We start from the raw sequence: 19,204 nt of genomic DNA, 5'->3' as shown, positions 1-19,204 counted from the left end.
GCGTGACAACCCACTGTAGTTCAGGGCCTGGCTTGAGTTACGGTTGTTAAATCCTCTTACCGCCTAGATTTGGAGCATTAAAAAAGAGCTGCAGAAATGGGTGCACTTCAGTTACCGGTGTCGCTTTCCTCCCAGTGAGGCCTGACCCTATTTCTCGGTCCGCCCATTTCTGTGCCAGCAGACTGGCAGACGTCTCTCCGGAGCCCTGCTGTAAGCGACAGCACCTGCTCTGCAGTCGCTGTGTGCTGGCACCTGCCTGGAAGATTGTCCAAAACCCCTATCTTTTTCCCCCTTGATTCGGCATTGTCTGACAGCCTCTGTACAGCAATCTGGATCTGGACCTACAGAATCTAGATTTTCATTTGCAAAGTTTCGAGTCTGATCTTGAGCTGACTCTCTGGGTGTAGATTGCTTAGCTTTGGGGTCTTAATCATATTGTAGTTACTGCTTGATGTAGTCACAGTTGCCCTTGCAGGATAGATGTAGTGTTAAGCCGTCTGATGAAGATCTGATATCAATGTTTGATGTTATACAACTTTGGTATGTTGGCTAGGGCCGTAGATGTCATCGAAAATTTTTGTAAGGGTGTGTTCAGCGTTGTTCGTCACAGATCACAGCCTCTGCTGTGTAAATTGTACCTTTAAACAGATCCAAACACATAGATAAAAACATTCTTATTGTCACACCCATGTCTAAGAAAAGTACACAACATCTGTATTGTCAAGAAACTATTCTCCTAACATGCTGAAATAGCCAGGCTACATTATTAAGCTGTTTCTGATCCCCTCGTTTAATCAAAGGTGTGAAACTATGACTTTATTGTCACCTCAGGGTCTATTCAGAGTTTCCGGCAACACACAGTGGAATTCTTCTCCATCCACTTATGTCTTAGATTATGGCTTGACAGCAAATAGGCTCGCTGGTGTCATCCTGTGACATCTGTTCACCTTTGTGATATTTATTCCAGCAATCAGCCAGCTTGAAGATTGCCATCAGCTGCCAGCTCACTAATGAAGTGTGACTGTGTGCAGTGTACACACCTATTAACCCCACAGATGCCTCACTAATAATCTAACATTGTTCTATTAGCAGGAGAAGCTCAAGAGAGAACCAATTGTGGCTGCAATGGAAATAGAAAGCCCTTAACCTTTGTTAGATGACACAAGGGATGATCAAGTACCTTGATAGAATCCAGTAGACCACACTGAGGAAAAGCAATCATCTGGTTTATTCGTCATTCTATTTGGGAGTATTTATTTGATTAGCCCCTTATTAAATATTTCATTTTTCAAAAACAATTTTTATTATAAACGAATCATGTTTTTTGTAAAACAAGTTGATATTATCTTCTTCAAATATCGGCCTGATTAAGTCAATTACATGCAGTATAAATAAAAACATTACCAATATGGTCACCATCTGTCTGCTCTTCTTAAAGGGACACTCCACTTATTTTGAAAATATGCTGATTTTCTAGCTCCCTCAGAGTTAAACAATTAGATTTTTATCATTTTGGAATCCATTCAGCCGATCCCTGGGTCTGGCGGATCCACTTTAAGCATAGCTTAGCACAATCCATTGAATCTGATTAGACCATTAGCATAGCGCTAAAAAATAACCAAAGTGTTTTGGTATTTTTCCTATTTCAAACTTGACTCTTCTGTAGTTACATCGTGTACTAAGACCGACAGAAAAATAAAAGTTGTGATTTTCTAGGCAGATATGGCTAGGAACTATACTCTCATTCTGGCGTAATAATCAAGGACTTTGCTGCCGTAACATGGCTGCAGTAGGCGCAATGATATTACGCAGCGCCTGAAAGTAGTCTCCTTGGTAACTTTCAATAGCAGGGAACAATTTTCAGGCACTGAAATAAATATTGCAACTCTTATTTTTGAGCGCTATGCTAATGGTCTAATCAGATTCAATGGATTATGCTAAGCTATGATAAAAGTGGTACCACCAGACCCGGAGATCAGCTGAATGGATTCCAAAATGGTAAGGGGAACTGGAAAATGAGCATATTTTCAAAAAAAGTGGATAGTTCACCCAAAAATGAAATTTCGGTCTTTCATTAACTCACCCTCATGTTGTTCTAAACCTGTATGAGTTTCTTATTTCTATTGAACACAAAGTAAGATATTTTTATAAATTATGGTACCACAGTTGACCTCTGTAATAGTGAAAACAAATACTAAAGTCAGTATACTGTCAACAGTGTGCTTAACATCATTTGTCAAAGTATCTTTTGTATCCAGCAGAACAGGTTTAGAAGTACATAAGCGTGAGAAATGATGACAGATTTTTCATTTTTGGTTAATTTTCCTTTTAATGGCACTGATAATTCATGCTCACTGTACAGGTTCACTACAAAGTGCTTCAGTATGCAGCACAAGGTAAAGCTGTGAACACACATTGCCTAAAGTTAAATTTATAGCCGATAATAATAAATGTGCTTTGGTGCATTAATCACACAATTGTGTCTACTCAAATTTCGGTTCTCTGGGAATGCAAGCTGTTCCCGTGTAGGATTTTAGAAAATTGATGAAAGAGCTTTATTTAATCGGAGAAAACTGGAGACAGAAATGCAATTGGTTCGCATATAAAAAGTAATTTTGTGTGATTAAAGTAATGAATAAAGTCTTAAACGTTAAAGGTCATTTACATTTTATTCCTTGTTCTTGCTCTTTAGGGCTTAGGCGAGAGTGAAAGCCAAACTAAGCTATCTTTATTTAAACCAGAAAATTGTAAAACAGTGGGCACTTACTGGTAAATGCAGTGATATAATTTGAACGTTAAACCCTAATTATGGAAGACAACCAGTTAAGTCATGCTAAAAAGGCTAATGAGAAGCTTTTAAAAGGCTGTTTTCAAGAACTTAATTTAGCAGAAGATGTGTGGGCACATTAGTAATACTGACTGTATACTGTAAAAGATAAGGTTTTTTATATTACATTCTTGGTTTGTTTACATGCATGTGTTTACAGTACGTGTGGTTTAATACCTAGACTTTATTTTCATGTATATGTTTTTGTATGGTGCTGTAGGTTAAGAGAATAATTATACTTTAGTGACATTAGTCCCTCTATTTTCTTATGGCTTATTCGTTTTCAAAAGGGGATGAATAGCAGTGGATTAATTGTACACAGTTTAAAGAGTTTAATTTTGATTATTGGACTAATTTAGGTTGGAAGCGTTTCAGTAGCCTGGTACCTGTCTGGGCAGATTTGACAGAGAATTACAGAACTGTTGCGTATTAAGTTCTTAAATATTTGTTTGTTGCACTAATGCCGAATCATTAGAGCAGATGTTATACATAAGAATATGAAGAAATTTTTTATAGTCGTTTGCCTAAAAAATACTGGTGCTTGCGTGTGCTGTGTTTGAAGTTCTCTCTTTTCTGTCTTTTGTTTGTATTGTGTTTAAATGCTCAAATAGGTTGCTTCCTAGTGCCTACCGGATGTGTCAGTGTTTTGCTAAACATCTGTTAATTTGAACATAACTAGGACATAGCCATGTGCTATAGCCAATAAGGTTACTTTTAAAACCCAATACCAAAACACACTAGAAACTTGTTTCATTGTTTCAGAACATCTCAACAATCTGAGAGATGAAAACGAATAGAATGTGTTTTCACTTGCCATAAAATGATTTGTTTTAGTCCTCATGGGAAAAACCTATGATTGATATAAAGCAAAAACATTGACACAAATGGTGCGGCTGCTTTGGTTGTTCTTCTTTAAGGCTTAGAAGAGCTCCTTGTAGAAGAAGCTTTTCAAAGCCTTACCCAGTGTTTCTTTCCTTAAATTTAAAATACTAAATAAGTGGAATATGAACCAAAAAGTGTGTCAGGTGGTTTTGAAACCGGTAGGGTGGGATTGGTTAAGCATTGGTGTGTGTGTGGTTTGTTAAAGGGGATTTGGTCAGTGGGGATGGAATAAGGGCAACTAGTAAAACTACTTTGATCTCTTAGTGATCGCCCTTGTTTCCATTTAACAGGAGGCCAACATCACAGGACTTTTACCGGAAACCTCTTACTCTGTAACTGTGGCAGCTTATACAACGAAAGGTGATGGAGCCCGCAGCAAAGCCAAAGTCGTCACTACTACTGGAGCAGGTGTGTATTCACTGACACAGTCTGTAGTAGACCATTTGACCTAAAGTCAACAAAGTAAGTCAACATTGACTGTATTTGCTTACTTAGCAGACATAATTGGTCTGACTGTGCACAATTTGACACCCAATGTTAGTCCAAGGGTGGAAAGAGAGTTTGTCTTTTTAACTCCTCTCATCAAGCCACCATTACCGACGCATTCAATTCCTCATGGATAAAGTTGAACATTTTTTGTTGAACTTCCCATCTAAGTCTTAAAGGAAAACACCACAGTTTTTCAATATTTTAATATGTTCTTACCTCAACTTGGATGAAATAATTCATGCTTATCTTTTTTAATGCATGCACTTTTAATCTTTGTACAGTGCTTCATGAATGTGTTAGCATTTAGCCTAGCCCCATTCATTTCTATGGCTCCAAACAAAAGTTTTATTTTTGCCACCATACTTACTCGTGTAACTACTCATGTAACAGTCTTTAAATAGGGAAAACATGGAAGTGTTTGGTGGCTTCTAAATTCATCCCTGTTTGGATCCTAAAGAATGAATGGGGCTAGGCTAAATGCTAACACATTCACGACGCGCTGTACAAAGATTTAAAGTGCACGCATTGAATAAAGATAAGTATGTATTAATGAATCTAAGTTGAGGTAAGAACATACTAAAATGTTGAAAAAAGGTGCTGTTTTCCTTTAAATCCTGGGTATAGTCTGTTTTTTACGCATACGTGAGCAGGCACAGTCGAACGTACAGCCTTGCAAAGCATAGTTAATTTGACTCTATATTTGACTCAATAATTTGCAATACTTCTCATGGCCTACATACTACATATTCTTGTATGCGCATATGCGACCTACACATACAAAGTACACACGCACTTTTCTCATGACGAAAATTTTGTTAAGCACACTGTACGCGGACCCTCGCATATGCATAAAAAATAGACCATAATTCTACCTTTAAATGTGTTACATTAGTACTAAAGTAAAACGAGTTGCCATTTTGTAATGAGTATATAAGTCTGTGAAACTTTTCAGTGACATCATTGTCTGATGACATTTAGTGCAAATCAGATGGATTTACTTTTCCATTTAGACATACTATATTGTCAAATGGAGGAAAATTGGAAAGGTGTAATATTTATTTATTTATTTAACTAAAATTGTACCAACAAATCCTGTATTTTTCTATGCGGCACTTAGCAAATAAGATTAGTCTGTTTTACTGTTATAGAACAAGAGGATAGTTTTGACATTTTAGAAGTTCAAAAGGATTTGTCTGTAATTAAAAAATTCAATATATGATATAAAAAAAAGAGCAAAAGCACTTTTCAGGCGTGTTATTGGCGGTGTGCACCATATGAGGTCCAACACAGTCACCGTCCTTAATCCATCTCATCTCTTCACTCTGCTTCTGCAGTGCCTGGAAAACCCACCATGATCATCAGCACCACTATCGGCAACACAGCACTGATCCAGTGGCAGCCTCCTAAGGACATGGTGGGAGAGTTGATGGGCTACCGCCTGCGATACAAACGGTTAGAGGAGGACACCTATGTGGTCCGGGAGTTCGCCCGCACAGATGATCACCACACCGCCACAGACCTGCACAAAGGCGCCACCTACAGCTTTCACCTCAGCGCCAGGAACCGCGCGGGAGATGGTGAAGAGTACATAAAAGAGATCATCACTCCAGAGGACGTGCCCAGCGGGTTTCCCGCCAACCTGCGCGTTGTTGGCCTGACCACATCTACCACCACCCTGGAATGGGAACCTCCTGCGCTCTCTGAGCGGAATGGTCGAATCACACAGTACAAAGTGGTGTACAGTGACATAAACAGCAAACTGAACAGCACCATCAGTACAAATGAGACCAAGATGATCATCCAAGGACTTAGGCCAGACACCACCTATACCATCCGTGTGCAAGCCTTCACCAGCAAGGGAAGTGGTCCCTTAAGCCCCAGTATACAGAGCAGGACCATGTCTACATCGCCCGGTTGGTGATTAAATTACAAACTTTTGTTTAAATACATATATATTGAATATTGCATATTGTGATTGTAAGTCATGCCAACACCCATCATTTCCTATCCTATTCCCTTAAGGAGTGCGTTAGGACACGTAAACCTCTTTTAATGTACAGTGTTTGAAATTAAGATACAATTTGTCCTCTATTTAGTCACAGCAGTTGATCTAAATCACCAGATAAACAATGAATGTTATTATGTTACCGCATTACACACGCTTGACGCGTCTAGCCAATTTTCCATGTTCATAATAACACCGTGATAAATTTACAGCCTTTAGATGGAATATTAAAAATCCAATTATCTTCACATTGGGGGTCTGTTTTATGGGAAATCCTCCATATGCAATTTCCTTGATTTTCAAATGTTCAAGTAGACTTGAAGGATGCCCTAAGCTTTAGTCACGAATAGAACCTTAGTACAATTTTTTTTTATTAGTTTTATAAGGATAGGTGGTGTACCAGTTCTCTCTCTTGAGATTGTTTTCACTTTAAAGGTCCAAGTTACATGTTTTTGAGAGTGAATTTTATGTTTAAACAATCTCTATTTTACACATAATAATATACATAACTCAAAGCCCTGAATTTATGCAGTGCATCTTTCTGTCTCATAGCATTTGCCACAAGCTTTGGTGTCAAAGCTGTAATGAAAACTTCTGTCCTTCTTACATGGGATATACCTGAAAACTACAAACCCCAAGTGCCTTTTAAGGTAAGGCTGCACCAAAATGCATCTACCGTGCACCAAAACTGGGCTGCATTAGGCTTAGATGCCATTCCATGTATTAAAAAGTATAAATCTTAAACATTCATTTAGCAAAAACAGTTTGGTAGACAGCTGGTTAATTCTCTTAAGATAAAGATGATTCATCCGCAGTAGCTGTAAATGTAATCTTACTCATTAGGCTTCTGATTGCTGATTCTGTACATTCACATACGGTTCAGGGACGCTGTGGGTCAGCATACTGAAACGCTGTGGAAAGTCTGTCAGAATCGGCTCTGGCCTCCAGTGAACCTGACAGACTGTCTGTGTGGTTTCTCTGCATGCCAGCCATTAGTATAAAACCATAACGCTAATGACCTAATGGGACAAGCACACGTTTTCCATCTCTGAAGCCCAGTGTGTGGGTATATGGTCTGTTTATGCTATCAGATTATGTATGCGAACGGAAACTGAATGAAAGGCGAACTAAGCTAGTCATTTTGGTTAAACTGGAAGAGTGGAATCTGAACCTCTCCCTCCCGCAGATCCTCTATAACCAGCAGAGTGTGGAGGTTCAAGGTAACCTGAAAAGGAAGCTGATCACGAGACTGCAGCCAAACACCAATTACTCCTTCGTGCTGATGAGCAGAGTGAACAACGCCGGGGGACTGCAGCAGCAGGTGTCCATCCGCACCGCGCCTGACCTGTTCAAAACCAAACCTGCTCTTTACAATGCAGAACAAACCAGCACAGGCAAACTCACCATAAACCTACCTAAAGTGCCCACCACAGCTCCTGTCAGGTCAGTAATGTAGTCCTGTAGTAAAACAATCACAAACATTTGCTTTTCTCATTGTATGTTTATACATTGTGAAAAGTAAAAGTTGGATCAACTTAAAAAATAACTTGAATTGGTAATGGAAGTTTTTTCAACCTAAATTTCCTCACTTTAAGTGAAAAATGTAAGTTGAAAATGTTTAAGGGGTGGTTACCAGGACAGGTCTTAAGCTAGTCCCGGACTAAAATGCTTTTTTGAGATGTCTTAACTTATAACAGCTTGCACTAACATATCTTAAAATATATCGGTGCCATTGTTTTGTCTCAAGATTCACAGCAGTAATGTTTTTTGTAAGGTATGTTTGTTAAAACTTAAAGGGGCTGTTTCCCGGACCAGGATTAGCTTAAACCAGGACTAGACCTTAGTTTAATTAGGAAATATAACTAGTTTTAACAAACACGCCTTACTAAAAACATTGCCTGTGTGCATTTTGAGGTAAAACAAAGGGCACTGTTGTATTTTAAGATATGTAAGTGCAAGTTGTTTTCAGTTTGGACAGCTCTTAAAAGTGTTTAAGTCTAGGACTAGTCTAATCCCTGTCCGGGAAACCGCTCCAATATAACTAAGGCCTAGTCCTAGCTTAATTAAACCCTGTCTGGGAATCCGCTCCTAAATGTTTTAGGTGTTACAATTGAAGTAATTTTTAACAATTTTTTCACCTTAAATTTTCACTTAACTCTTTCCCTGCCGGTGTTCTTAAAAAAAAAGTTGACAGCCAGCGCCAGCATTTTTCATGATTTTCACAAAAGTTTAATGCCTTCCAGAAAATGTTCTTCTTTAAATATATAAACTTACAATATATCAAATGAAAGAACTGACATTCTGCTTTCAAAGATAAAAAAAATTTTTTTTTAAAAATTTATCCTTCATTTATCTTTTTTATTTTTTAATACCAAATTTTGAGCAAAAAGCTGAGATAATAGCGTTTTTGTGAAGGACCTTTGATAGAGATCAGATTCAGAGCGATCTTCAACAGGGTTCTTGCAGGTTTCAGCAAGTTAAATTTAAGACCTTTTTAAGACCTTTTAAGACCATTATGAGTAAAATTTAAGACCAACACGACACATTACTAGAAGCATTCAAATGATCTCAGCAATTCTCAAAACGTTCTATTTTTATTGATTCAGTTATAGAAAAATATAAAATGAACGCAGTTTTAAAACGGATAATCAAAATACATGGAAATACTATTAGACCGCGAGTGTTGGCGCCGACAAATTTTACCCATAGCCCTTTAGGAAGAGACTTCTGACAATGGAAGCCCAAAAATGGCTCATGGTGAGCCATTGAAATACATTGAGTTAGAGGCAAAGAGCTGTGATTTTTCTTAATTAATAGTCAAGAAATGCATTGATTTACAATATTTATACATCACACTAATATTTGTAAGTAGTATTTTTATAAAATTATAACAACAATGTTTTTTGACAAATAAAATCCACTTATATTAGATCAGTTAGTATGGTCAGCTGCTGGTTTGTGCCTAGTTTTACACTGCCTCATACAACTTTAAAGCTTTAAAATGCATCACACTCTGTAGTACGTAAGCTTATAGGGGAGGTTTCCCAGACAGGGATTAGACTAGTTTTAAGAGCTTTCCAAACTTCAAAACAATTTGCACTGACATATCTTAAAATAAATCAAAATGCACACAAGTAATGGTTTTAGTAAGGCATGTTTATTAAAACTAGTTATATGTCATAATTAAACTAAGGCCTAGTCCTGGTTTAAGCTAATCCCTGCCCGGGAATCCACCCCATAATGTTTAATGTACAACTGACTGTGTGCTGTGTATATATCTTGTGCCTGTTTATAAATATACAAGGAACAAAAGATCACTTTCAATTATTATTAATCCCTAAAAGCATTAATATATGCATTTTATTAATACAAGTTATTAATAAATTAATGTATTGCATTTAATTGAATACAGAATCACAGAGCCAAAAAAACACTCCACCCATACGTTTTATGCATAAATATGCACTATATACCGCCATCAGGTTTAATAGCCTCTCTAATTACACAATAACGGATTAATCTGCATTAAGAAAACGAAATGTACCATTAAAAGCCTGTTTGATATGCGTTGCTAACGTTATCCACTAAGACCGTTTCTCAATCCGAAGGCTGTAGCCTCCGAAGGGTCGCATTTCTAAGATGGATAAGTCATAAAGACTTTTATTTCAGAATATTAACTTTGAAATTAACTTTAAAATATTGATTATTATTCTTAGTTAATCGTTAATTGTTGTAGTATGCTTACGACTTGCGAATGTAATGCTCAGTTAACTTAAATAAACCAGGCGATGCCGTATGCAGCAGCCTGCCTATGCGAAAGGGCTCTGATTCTACCGCTGTTCATTTAACCGTAACCCCTGAAGCATTTGCGTCATCAAAAAGTTTGAATTGTTCCTAAAAGAAGACAATTGCTCTTTTTTCAAATATATGGTTTATTACGGTACTTTCTTGCTTTCCGTCTGCCAATCGTTGCTGTTTGTGGAGAGCTGAAGGGAAAAGCGTTAGGTTCAAGTGCATTGCAGCAGAGAGCAATATTAAAGTCTAAAATATAAAACTGTGTAACACTAAAGTTGACACACTGTTGGTGGCTCGTGACTCGACGGCCCGACTGTTTAAGTTCATTTTCAATAAAGCAGCGTTGATTTTTGTTCGCTTCTGTGTCCTCTATGTTTCAGAACCTGGCAAATGCTCAGGTAAGCCACGGGCTAGTTGGTTAAATTACGTTACCCCGAAAAAGATTCTTGCTTATACAAAACTAAATTTAAGGATTGTTTCTAGCCAAACCCACAGTATACAGTCAGATCAGAACACCTGAAATATAGCTTATGGCACGATTTGCGTGGATTATGACAAAGTGTGGAACGTTTCTTTTTAGAGACCCACCATCATACACTTTCTGCCTCCGCCACTGATTAAGTTAGTTCTTCAGGGTTTTAAATTACTATTTTATTTTCTGCGGACAACGCTTTTCGGGAATGAACAGAGGTAAGAAATTTAAGACTTGGGTAAATTAAATTTAAGACCTGGGATAAAAATCTGGCTGTTTTTAAGACTTTTTAAGGCCTTAAATTTAACATTCTGAATTTTAGACTTTTTAAGACTTTTTAAGACCCCGCGGGAACCCTGTTCAAACCATAAACGGAGTTTGAACTGTTTGCGCTGAGGGAAAATTTCCGGGTTTTATAAGTTGAAAAACGGTACATTCACACGGGGGGTAAGTGTTTTTCGATTCCCATTCACTTTTAATGGGTGACATCATGCGTTGCTGAACTGAATTGTGGATCCGTCGGTGCCGCGTTACTGCCGTTGTTCGCGGCAGAAGTTGAACATTTCTCAACTTTTCAAGCAGCAACGCGTGCATCAATCAGATCGCCTTATGCAAATAACCTAGGCAGAGCCAGCCAATTACTTTTATGAAAGACCATAACATGTGTAGCGGCCACTGTGATTGGCTGTTGGCCACGCTTCAGACAAACCTTCCATCAAGCATTAACGCTTCTGTCCTGTGTGAATGTACAGTAAGAGCGCCACCTGGCGGATAATAGCGGAAATATGGATTGTCGGAAAAACTTGCTCTTAATTAACGAGTTAACTCATCAATGGCGGAGAACGAGTTGAGTGAGACAATTTAAGTTGAAGGAACTAACTTTTTATGGTGTATTTGACCTAACAATGGCTTTTGACCCAATACTAGGTTAAAAATAAGAGTTCAATATGAGTGTTATGGTATGTTTTGGTGACCCTTTATGCAGGATTTTGAATTACAGATGTATAAACCATTACAAGTAGTTCAGGAAGTCCTCTATTTGAAAATTAGATAAATAATGCTTGCAACTACGTCAATGCATCCCTTCTGCCGTCATTAAATGTTCATCAATATAAACCTCATAAATCCATACGTGTGCAGTAACACTGCTTGCAGCTCTGCTCAGGTCACTGACGCCATGCTTTCCGTTCTGCAATGTAGCTCACACACCATTACCATGCAATTACTCCCCCAACGCTCAGACAAAATCTACACACCTCAGCAAACAACCATCGTGCCATCGCTGCACATTCCAGCTGCTTTTCAAACCCATAGGAACGTCATCTTACTGTATTTCACCTTTACGTTCGACCTTCTCAAGAAACATATATTTTTCAATCCACCACAAGGTCCCTGTCAGGCTAAACTGACATCAGCAAGACTTTGCTTTGGTCTCAATGTGCCGAAGGAGTTGAGATTGATCACTTAGTGGAAATCAATAATGGAAAAAGCTGTCTAAAAGGAAGATATATCTAAACCTCTTGATTTGAGACCACTTAGAGTTCAACCTGTCATGTTGGAGGATATGAGCATGTCCTGCTTGTAGAAAAGAAAAAATATGGTGTTGATCTTGCCGAAGAAAGCCCATCGTCCCTGCTTAGTGCTCCTCACCAGAGCACCAGGCTTTGGGCGGCGACCCTTCATTCGTCGTACTTTAAAAAATGTGTTGTAATAATTTATGCATGAGAGTGGGCTCTTATGTTTATATGTAATTTTGTACACTTAATTTTTCATGAATGAAGAGGCATTGGAAGTAAAATGGAGATCTTTTTTCCAATTACGTTCCCTAAAAAGAAATGTAACTAATTTGTGACCGAACCACAAAGCTGGGGAATTTCGTCTCTAACCTTTCGACCGTCCACGAAATCAGCGCCCGTGCAATGTAATAAAAAAAACTTTAGACCTTGTTGCCAATCCCAGAAGGAGAAACAGGGCTGTGCTCCGGAGTGCTTTTTTTGATTGGTAAAAAGATTACCAGTGTGTTGAGGATGAGAAAGTCTGGGAGAAGATTGGCATTTGGAGTGGAGCTGATTGATGTGGGATTTCTTGTAAGACACAGCACTTCGTTCCCCAGTAATGGCGGAGCTTGGCAGCGCAGGGATAAATGGGAGAGTTTTTCTGGGAGCTGATTTTTCAAATGGCTCTTCTCTTAGACACCAGGCAAATTATAGCCACTGTCCCAGTCATATTATGAACATCCAGATGCTATTCTCCTAAAGTTATGCCTGTCCATTTAACATCGTGTTGCTCACACTCCGAGTTTAAAAACAAGGTTATTAAAAATGTGTGGGTTTTTTTTTTAGGAAAAGTGTGTACATTAACACCTGGAATAGGCCATATCATACACTTACAGTTGTCTCTGGTCCTTAAATTTTTTGTCAAAGATGCTGTTTTGTATTTGAAAGAAGTAAAGGTATATATGCTAAAAATACTTATTTCTGTATAGGTGGTACTACATTGTGGTGGTACCAGTGGCTCTTAAATCTTCACGCAAATGGGCTAATCCTGATGAAATGGAGCTTGATGAGGTACGTGTTTTGTTAGTTTACCTTATAAATAATAAGATTATATATATCTTGTTATATATACCTTTTATAGATATTCCTTATCTCAATCATCTCTTCCTCACCTTAGCTTCTTGAGTCTAGCGAGGGAGCCCAGTTCAGAAGACGACGTCACGTAGGTGCCATAAGGCCGTATATCACCGCAAAGCTGAACTATCTCCCAGACACTTTCACCCTGGGTGACGAGCAGGCTTACAATGGCTTCTTCAATCGGCCCGTTCCCGACAACCAGTCATACCTGTGCTTTGTCATGGCTGAACTCAAGGATAACTACTCCGTTACCACCAACGAGAAACAGGTACTTTACATGATCATGCCCCATCTTTAACTGGCCACAGGTCGGAGTTAACAATGAATGGTGCATTTGTGTTTTAGCTTAATGTGATAACTGATTGTGCCTTGCTAAAGCTTTGTCCTAATAAGCCGCAAAACCCAATAAGCTTTGTTTATAGAACAAGCATTAGCTTAAAGGGACACTTCACCCATTTGCATTAAGCTTTGTATTGTTAGAACCCCAGTCATGTTTTTGATTGGTCGTGCATCATTTCATCAGTTGCCGCTGAGACAGGAGAAATACAGATTTCAGTGTTGCACTTCCTTCTTTCAATGATGTAAAAATCATAATTTTGCATCATTGAAAGAAGGAAGTCCAATATCTTTGTTGAGGAAGTGAGACTACAAACACCCCTATTCTTGGTCAAATAAGCACCAAATTCTAAATGTATGTTACATTTTGACTACAAATATAACACACTTTCAATAAAGATTAATGTTTCTACGGGTGAAATGCTCCTTTAACGTCTCAACGGTTCCCTCAGAACCGCAAGTTTTCCGCCTGCTTCTCAAACAATTCAAAAAAATCAAACTCTGCATCCTTCCAGCCCTGGAAAAATCATAGCTGAAAGTTATAGCCCTGATCTCCAGAGGGCCAGTTGGATAAATATTCATAATTTTCTCTCATGCCAGCGTCAGCAGTGTTTGGCATTTTAAGGCTCGGTCTCGGCGCTACGGATAGAGCAAGAGAATGGATTTACGCAGCTGGGCTTTAGGAGCAAGGAAGCTTGTCCTGATTCTCTTGGAGCTGAGTCTTAAGTATCCCTAAAGCTTAGGAAATAATCTGCCCTCCATACGTTATGAAGAGGACAAATGTCATACTCAGCACTTCAAATGCCCCTCCTTACTCCATCAACTTCTCTGTCCCACTCGTGGAAACCTTGATATTTGTCATCCACAGGGATTGTCGGGATGCACGTGCACGCTTGTTTAATTAATGAAAATTAAAAGCTTCCAGAGGATTTAAGAATGATTACATGAGTATGTAAGGTTTTAAACAAGCCTACGCATTTGTCTATGGCCTAAGAACGCTATCTCAGAGGAACACCCAGCATCCCACATCTTCCACAGCTGCGCCTTGGTTTCGGCTCTCCAGCATTTTTACTGTGGTGCCGTCATAGGGAATGAATGAACGGCTTCTCTGCTGAGAGAGCAGATGAAGACCGGAGCAACATTGACACACAATCCCAATAGGAAAGGTGGAAAAATAACACAATATAGCAGCAGTATTTATAATATAACCTTGATATCTTTAATATTGACTTAGTCAAAGATGACAGGTACATGCAACACCAAAACTTCCAGTGTTTTTTTCTTGATGTTTTTAGACTGTATGCTTATTGACAAATACTTTCTATGGAACCAATTTCACACACAGACATGTGCATACATACGTTAGCGAATGAGATTCATAAGCGTTACGGTCTAACAGAATGACACAGGCCACGGTCACGTTTGTAAAAAAAGAAAATGTAAAGGAAAAGAAAAAGACAGAATGTCTTTGTGGACAAGCATTACCTGAGGCAGATAAACAAGCCTAGAGGAGTGTGAAATCGAATGATAGATAGAGTGTGTAAACAGAACCGTTTTAAGCAAAGCGAGGACAAGCGAGCTTTAGATGTTTTGTGAGAGTTGTTTACGGGTGTCCAGCAGAGAAGAGAGAACATTAGAAAGCACTGTGTTTTAAAGAGAACCATAAGAATCAAACAAAGCAAGCGAGAAAGCATCAACTAAAGTCAGGGTTGGGTCGGTGGTGGACGAGCTGTTTCAGACAGATATAGTGTTTACATTAGCAGAAATCTTGTGTTGAGACCACAGCGCTGAGATGCCATTAACCCGCTCCTCTTCTGCCTTAGGACAAATGCCCATTCTTATCCACTAAATTGATTTGGGGATAGTGCATTGGGACTGTGGGTGATTTTTATTTATTACCTTTTTCTTCCTCTCTATAGTGCAATACACATTAGTGACATTATCTGCTTAGCTGTTAACACATCATACACAAAGTACTGGAGGTTGCAAGTAAAAGAAAAGATTACAACTTCTAGTTTCACCATACAGAGAAAGAGCCAATAGTGTACCTTTCGGGTCTCCCTCGTGAAGCCAACACGGAAGTGTTTTGAACTGCAATTCATTGACCGGCCGCTAGAGAATGGCCCTAAAAGGTAGCCAATCCCATAAACCCCCATAATTAAAGGAAAACACGACCGTTTTTTAAATATTTTACTATATTCTTATTACCTCAACTTAGACGAATTAATACACACCTAACTTTATGCGTGCACTTAATTTTTCTACAGTTCATCGTGAATGTGTTAGCATTTAGCCTAGCCCCATTCATTCCTAAGGATCCAAAGAGGGATGAATTTAGAAGCCACCAAACACATCCATGTTTTCCCTATTTAAAGACTGTTACATGAGTAGTTACACAACTAAGTATGGTGGCGAGAGCTAGGCTAGGCTAAATGCTAACACATTCACAACGCGCTGTACAAAGTTTAAGTGCACACATTGAAAAAAGATATGTATGTATTAATTTGTCTACGTTGAGGTAAGAGCATAATAAAATATTGAAAACGGTGGTGTTTTCCTTTAAGGGCGTGGCCACTTGAGTGATAGGTGAATTCCTGCTGCTGTCACTACCATCCATAGAAATATACACTAGATGTCGCCTTGGGGTTCCAAGCATGCGTCAAAATTGCCAGCATCTTGTAACAGGGAGTAGCTAGGTAAAGCTGATATCTCTGCCTGTACTTCGAATTCGTGGACGATGCCGGACTTTGTGCCGCGAATGGATGTTAGGCCTACTAGCACTATGCATTATAGTTTTTATTAATTTATAAATGATCATAATATCAAAACTAATTTTTTTTTCTGGACTCAATGCTAAATACATGTCTGAGTGTTGAAACAAGTGGTTTATTTCCGTTACACCATTGCCGACAATGATGCTGATGCACGGCTCCCTTTTTTCAAGATGGCGGCTCTATTTGACGCATTCGTTCCAATGAACTGCCGTAGCCAAGGCGACATCTAGTGTAACTATCTATGACTACTGTCAAGCAAGGCAAGGATGGTTTCAGCAACCCAGCACCTTAGCTCCACCCACGTACTGCACGTTTTTGGCTATCTGCGTGTGATGCGGTGCCGAGATGGCTTCAAAAATGCTCTTTAGTGACCTATGGGTGATGTCACAGACACTATGTCCATATTTATTACAGTCTATGGTGGAAACCCAGCGAAAGTCGAAAGTATTTTTTAAACTAACTACTTTTACATAAAAAAATATCCTTTGTAATGTTAAGACCATTTTGTGAAAATATAAACATTTAAATCTTTAATATGGACCAAGTAAAGTCCCATTAAAGATTAAAATCAATATGAATTGAGATCATTATTACATTATGAGGCATGGATTTTGTGACAGGGTCACATTTGTCAAAATGGCTTGTTTTGGTAGTTCTGTTTTGACCAGCAAAAACAGACCACTTTAACCTACTATGACCTGTTTTTTCCATCAGGGTAGTTATTTGTAAGCCATAAACATCAAGTCCAAAATAAAATATATTTCCAGTACAACACAGACTCCTTTATAGCCACCCATGCTCTTATAAACCTCCACATTAACAGTCAGATTGTCACATGAGCAGAGATAAGACGTCTTTATGACTTCTTCAAAGTAATATTTTTCTTATCTCTTTAATTAATATCTCGGCACTCTTAGAGAAGTCAAGCTGAGCTGAGGCAGTGATCCGGATTATAGCGCCCACTTTTCTGTCAAGAGGAAGTCAAAGCGGTTTGGCCCTGAGGGAACTGGTGTCCGTGTGGATGCCCTCTCCCAGCATAGATAAAGCTAACCGTAGTGACAGCCCCACTCTCTTTTCCCTTTCTTTTCCTCTTTTTCATCTCAGGCAGTTTGTAAGGCAGAATTCCTGCCTGTCCCTGGGCGTGCGGATGGAATTGGACACAGCAGAGAAATGTCTCATTTATGTCCCTCCACACTATCTCTTTTTTCTTCCTGTCGTTTCCTTCTCCCCTCCAGCCAGCTCACTATCACCATGGTTTGAGCACTAATGAAGAGGATATGATTCCTCGTCTCTGCCTCCATTTATCAAAGCCACAGAGAGAGAAGGGGGGAAGAGAGAGAGAGAAAAAAATCTTATTCTTGCTCTAACATCGATACTGTCTCTCTTCCAGTTTCATTTCACAATTTTTCCTGATGCCTGTGCTAGGTTTCTTTTATTGTACCCGTAGGTAAATTTGTTTTACAGTGTGTCTTTGTGCATGTGGTTCTTCTCATGGTTGCACAGACACAGATGTGTTAATGGAAGGTGAGTGTGAGCATGGCAGGGGTTAAGAGAAACACAGGCTTATATGGGGACAGATGTGAAGGCTACATGTGTGTACATGCCCCACTGTGCCTGTAAAAAGCATAAGAGCCAGGAAATGTAGGAAGCCTTTTGGGAAAATGAATAGGAGTAATCATAACACTCAATGTGGCGGCTGTTGCAAATGAAGCCCACCCTCAGTTTAAAGAGCCAATCACTTTTTCAACAGTGGTATAACCTGGTGGTTTAGTTTATTTTTTAGCTTATTGTGTAGTTTTTTTTTTTGCGTGAATAGAGATTAAAATGCTTGTTTTTTCATTTAATTGCTGATTTGACACTATAAAAGTTTTTTTTAATTCTAGAGAGTACCTTTGTCCAACATTGGACATACTATCATGTGAAAAATTTTTGTGATGTGTCTACATATTGATGACCTCATAACAGATGATCTTAAAGGGACACTACACTTATTTTAAAAATATGCTAATTTTCCAGCTCCCCTAGAGTTGAACAATCTATTTAGCTGATCTCCGGGTCTGGCGGTACCACTTTTAGCCTAGCTTAGCATAATTCATTGAATCTGATTAGACCATTAGCACCGCGCTAAAAAATAACCAAAGAGTTTCGATATTTTTCTTATTGGAAACTTGACTCTTCTGTAGTTACATCGTGTACAAAGACGGACGGAAAATTAAAAGTTGCGATTTTCAATGATATTACGCAGCGCCTGAAATTAGTCCCCTTGGTAACTTTCAATAGCAGGGGACTATTTTCGGGCACAGCGTATTATCATTGCGCATCCTGCATCCATGTTACGGCAGCAAAGTCCTTGACTTTGAGCAAAAGTTGCGATTTTCTAGGCAGATATGGCTAGAAACGATACTCTCATTCTGGCATAATAATCAAGAACTGTTGGCTGCAGGAAGTGCCATGGCTGCAGGAAGTGCAATTACGCACTGCCCAAAAATAGTCCCCTGCTATTGAAAGTTACCAAGGGGACTATTTTCAGGTGCTGCATAATATCATTGAAAATCGCAACTTTTAATTTTCCATCAGTCTTAGTACAAAATGTAACTACAGAAGAGTCAAGTTTTAAATAGCAAAAAAACTTTTTGGTTATCAGATTCAGTGGATTGTGCTAAGCTATGCTAAAAGTGGTACCGCCAGACCTGTGTGTAGATTTTAGTGCCATCAAGCTAATTTAAAAACAAAACTATTAAACTGTAATTCAAATCTTTAAGTTTGACTCTTAATTTCTCTCCTGTGTGTAGCGGACTTTCTCAGCTAGCCCATACTCGGACCCCATCGAGGTGGTGACTATGGTAACCAGAACTGTTACTGAACCCGTTATTGAACAGCCCGAGATGCTTTGGGTCGTGGGCCCAGTGCTCGCCGTGGTGCTCATCATAATCATAGTCATCGCCATCTTGCTCTTTAAGAGGTGAGTAATACAAATGTAAATCAGACCTG

At 38.8% G+C, this 19,204-nt stretch overlaps 1 protein-coding gene across 7 annotated transcripts in view; it reads left to right on the top strand.

The window, feature by feature from the left end:
- Positions 1 to 19,204, top strand: part of ptprfb (protein tyrosine phosphatase receptor type Fb) — a 214,825-nt gene that overhangs the window by 160,848 nt on the left and 34,773 nt on the right. For all 7 annotated transcript variants that reach the window (XM_065276015.2, XM_065276020.2, XM_065276018.2 and 4 more), the window contains 7 exons: positions 4,000 to 4,117; positions 5,533 to 6,111; positions 6,756 to 6,853; positions 7,390 to 7,646; positions 12,956 to 13,037; positions 13,144 to 13,371; positions 19,006 to 19,175. In XM_065276015.2, coding sequence (XP_065132087.1) covers positions 4,000 to 4,117; positions 5,533 to 6,111; positions 6,756 to 6,853; positions 7,390 to 7,646; positions 12,956 to 13,037; positions 13,144 to 13,371; positions 19,006 to 19,175 — 1,532 coding nt within the window. The remainder of the gene's footprint in view (positions 1 to 3,999; positions 4,118 to 5,532; positions 6,112 to 6,755; positions 6,854 to 7,389; positions 7,647 to 12,955; positions 13,038 to 13,143; positions 13,372 to 19,005; positions 19,176 to 19,204) is intronic.

The sequence above is a fragment of the Paramisgurnus dabryanus genome, chromosome 6, assembly GCF_030506205.2.
Source record: "Paramisgurnus dabryanus chromosome 6, PD_genome_1.1, whole genome shotgun sequence".
Taxonomy (NCBI): domain Eukaryota; kingdom Metazoa; phylum Chordata; class Actinopteri; order Cypriniformes; family Cobitidae; genus Paramisgurnus; species Paramisgurnus dabryanus.
The sequence above is the reverse complement of the archived record's forward strand: the minus strand, read 5'-3'. Positions and strand labels throughout refer to the sequence as shown.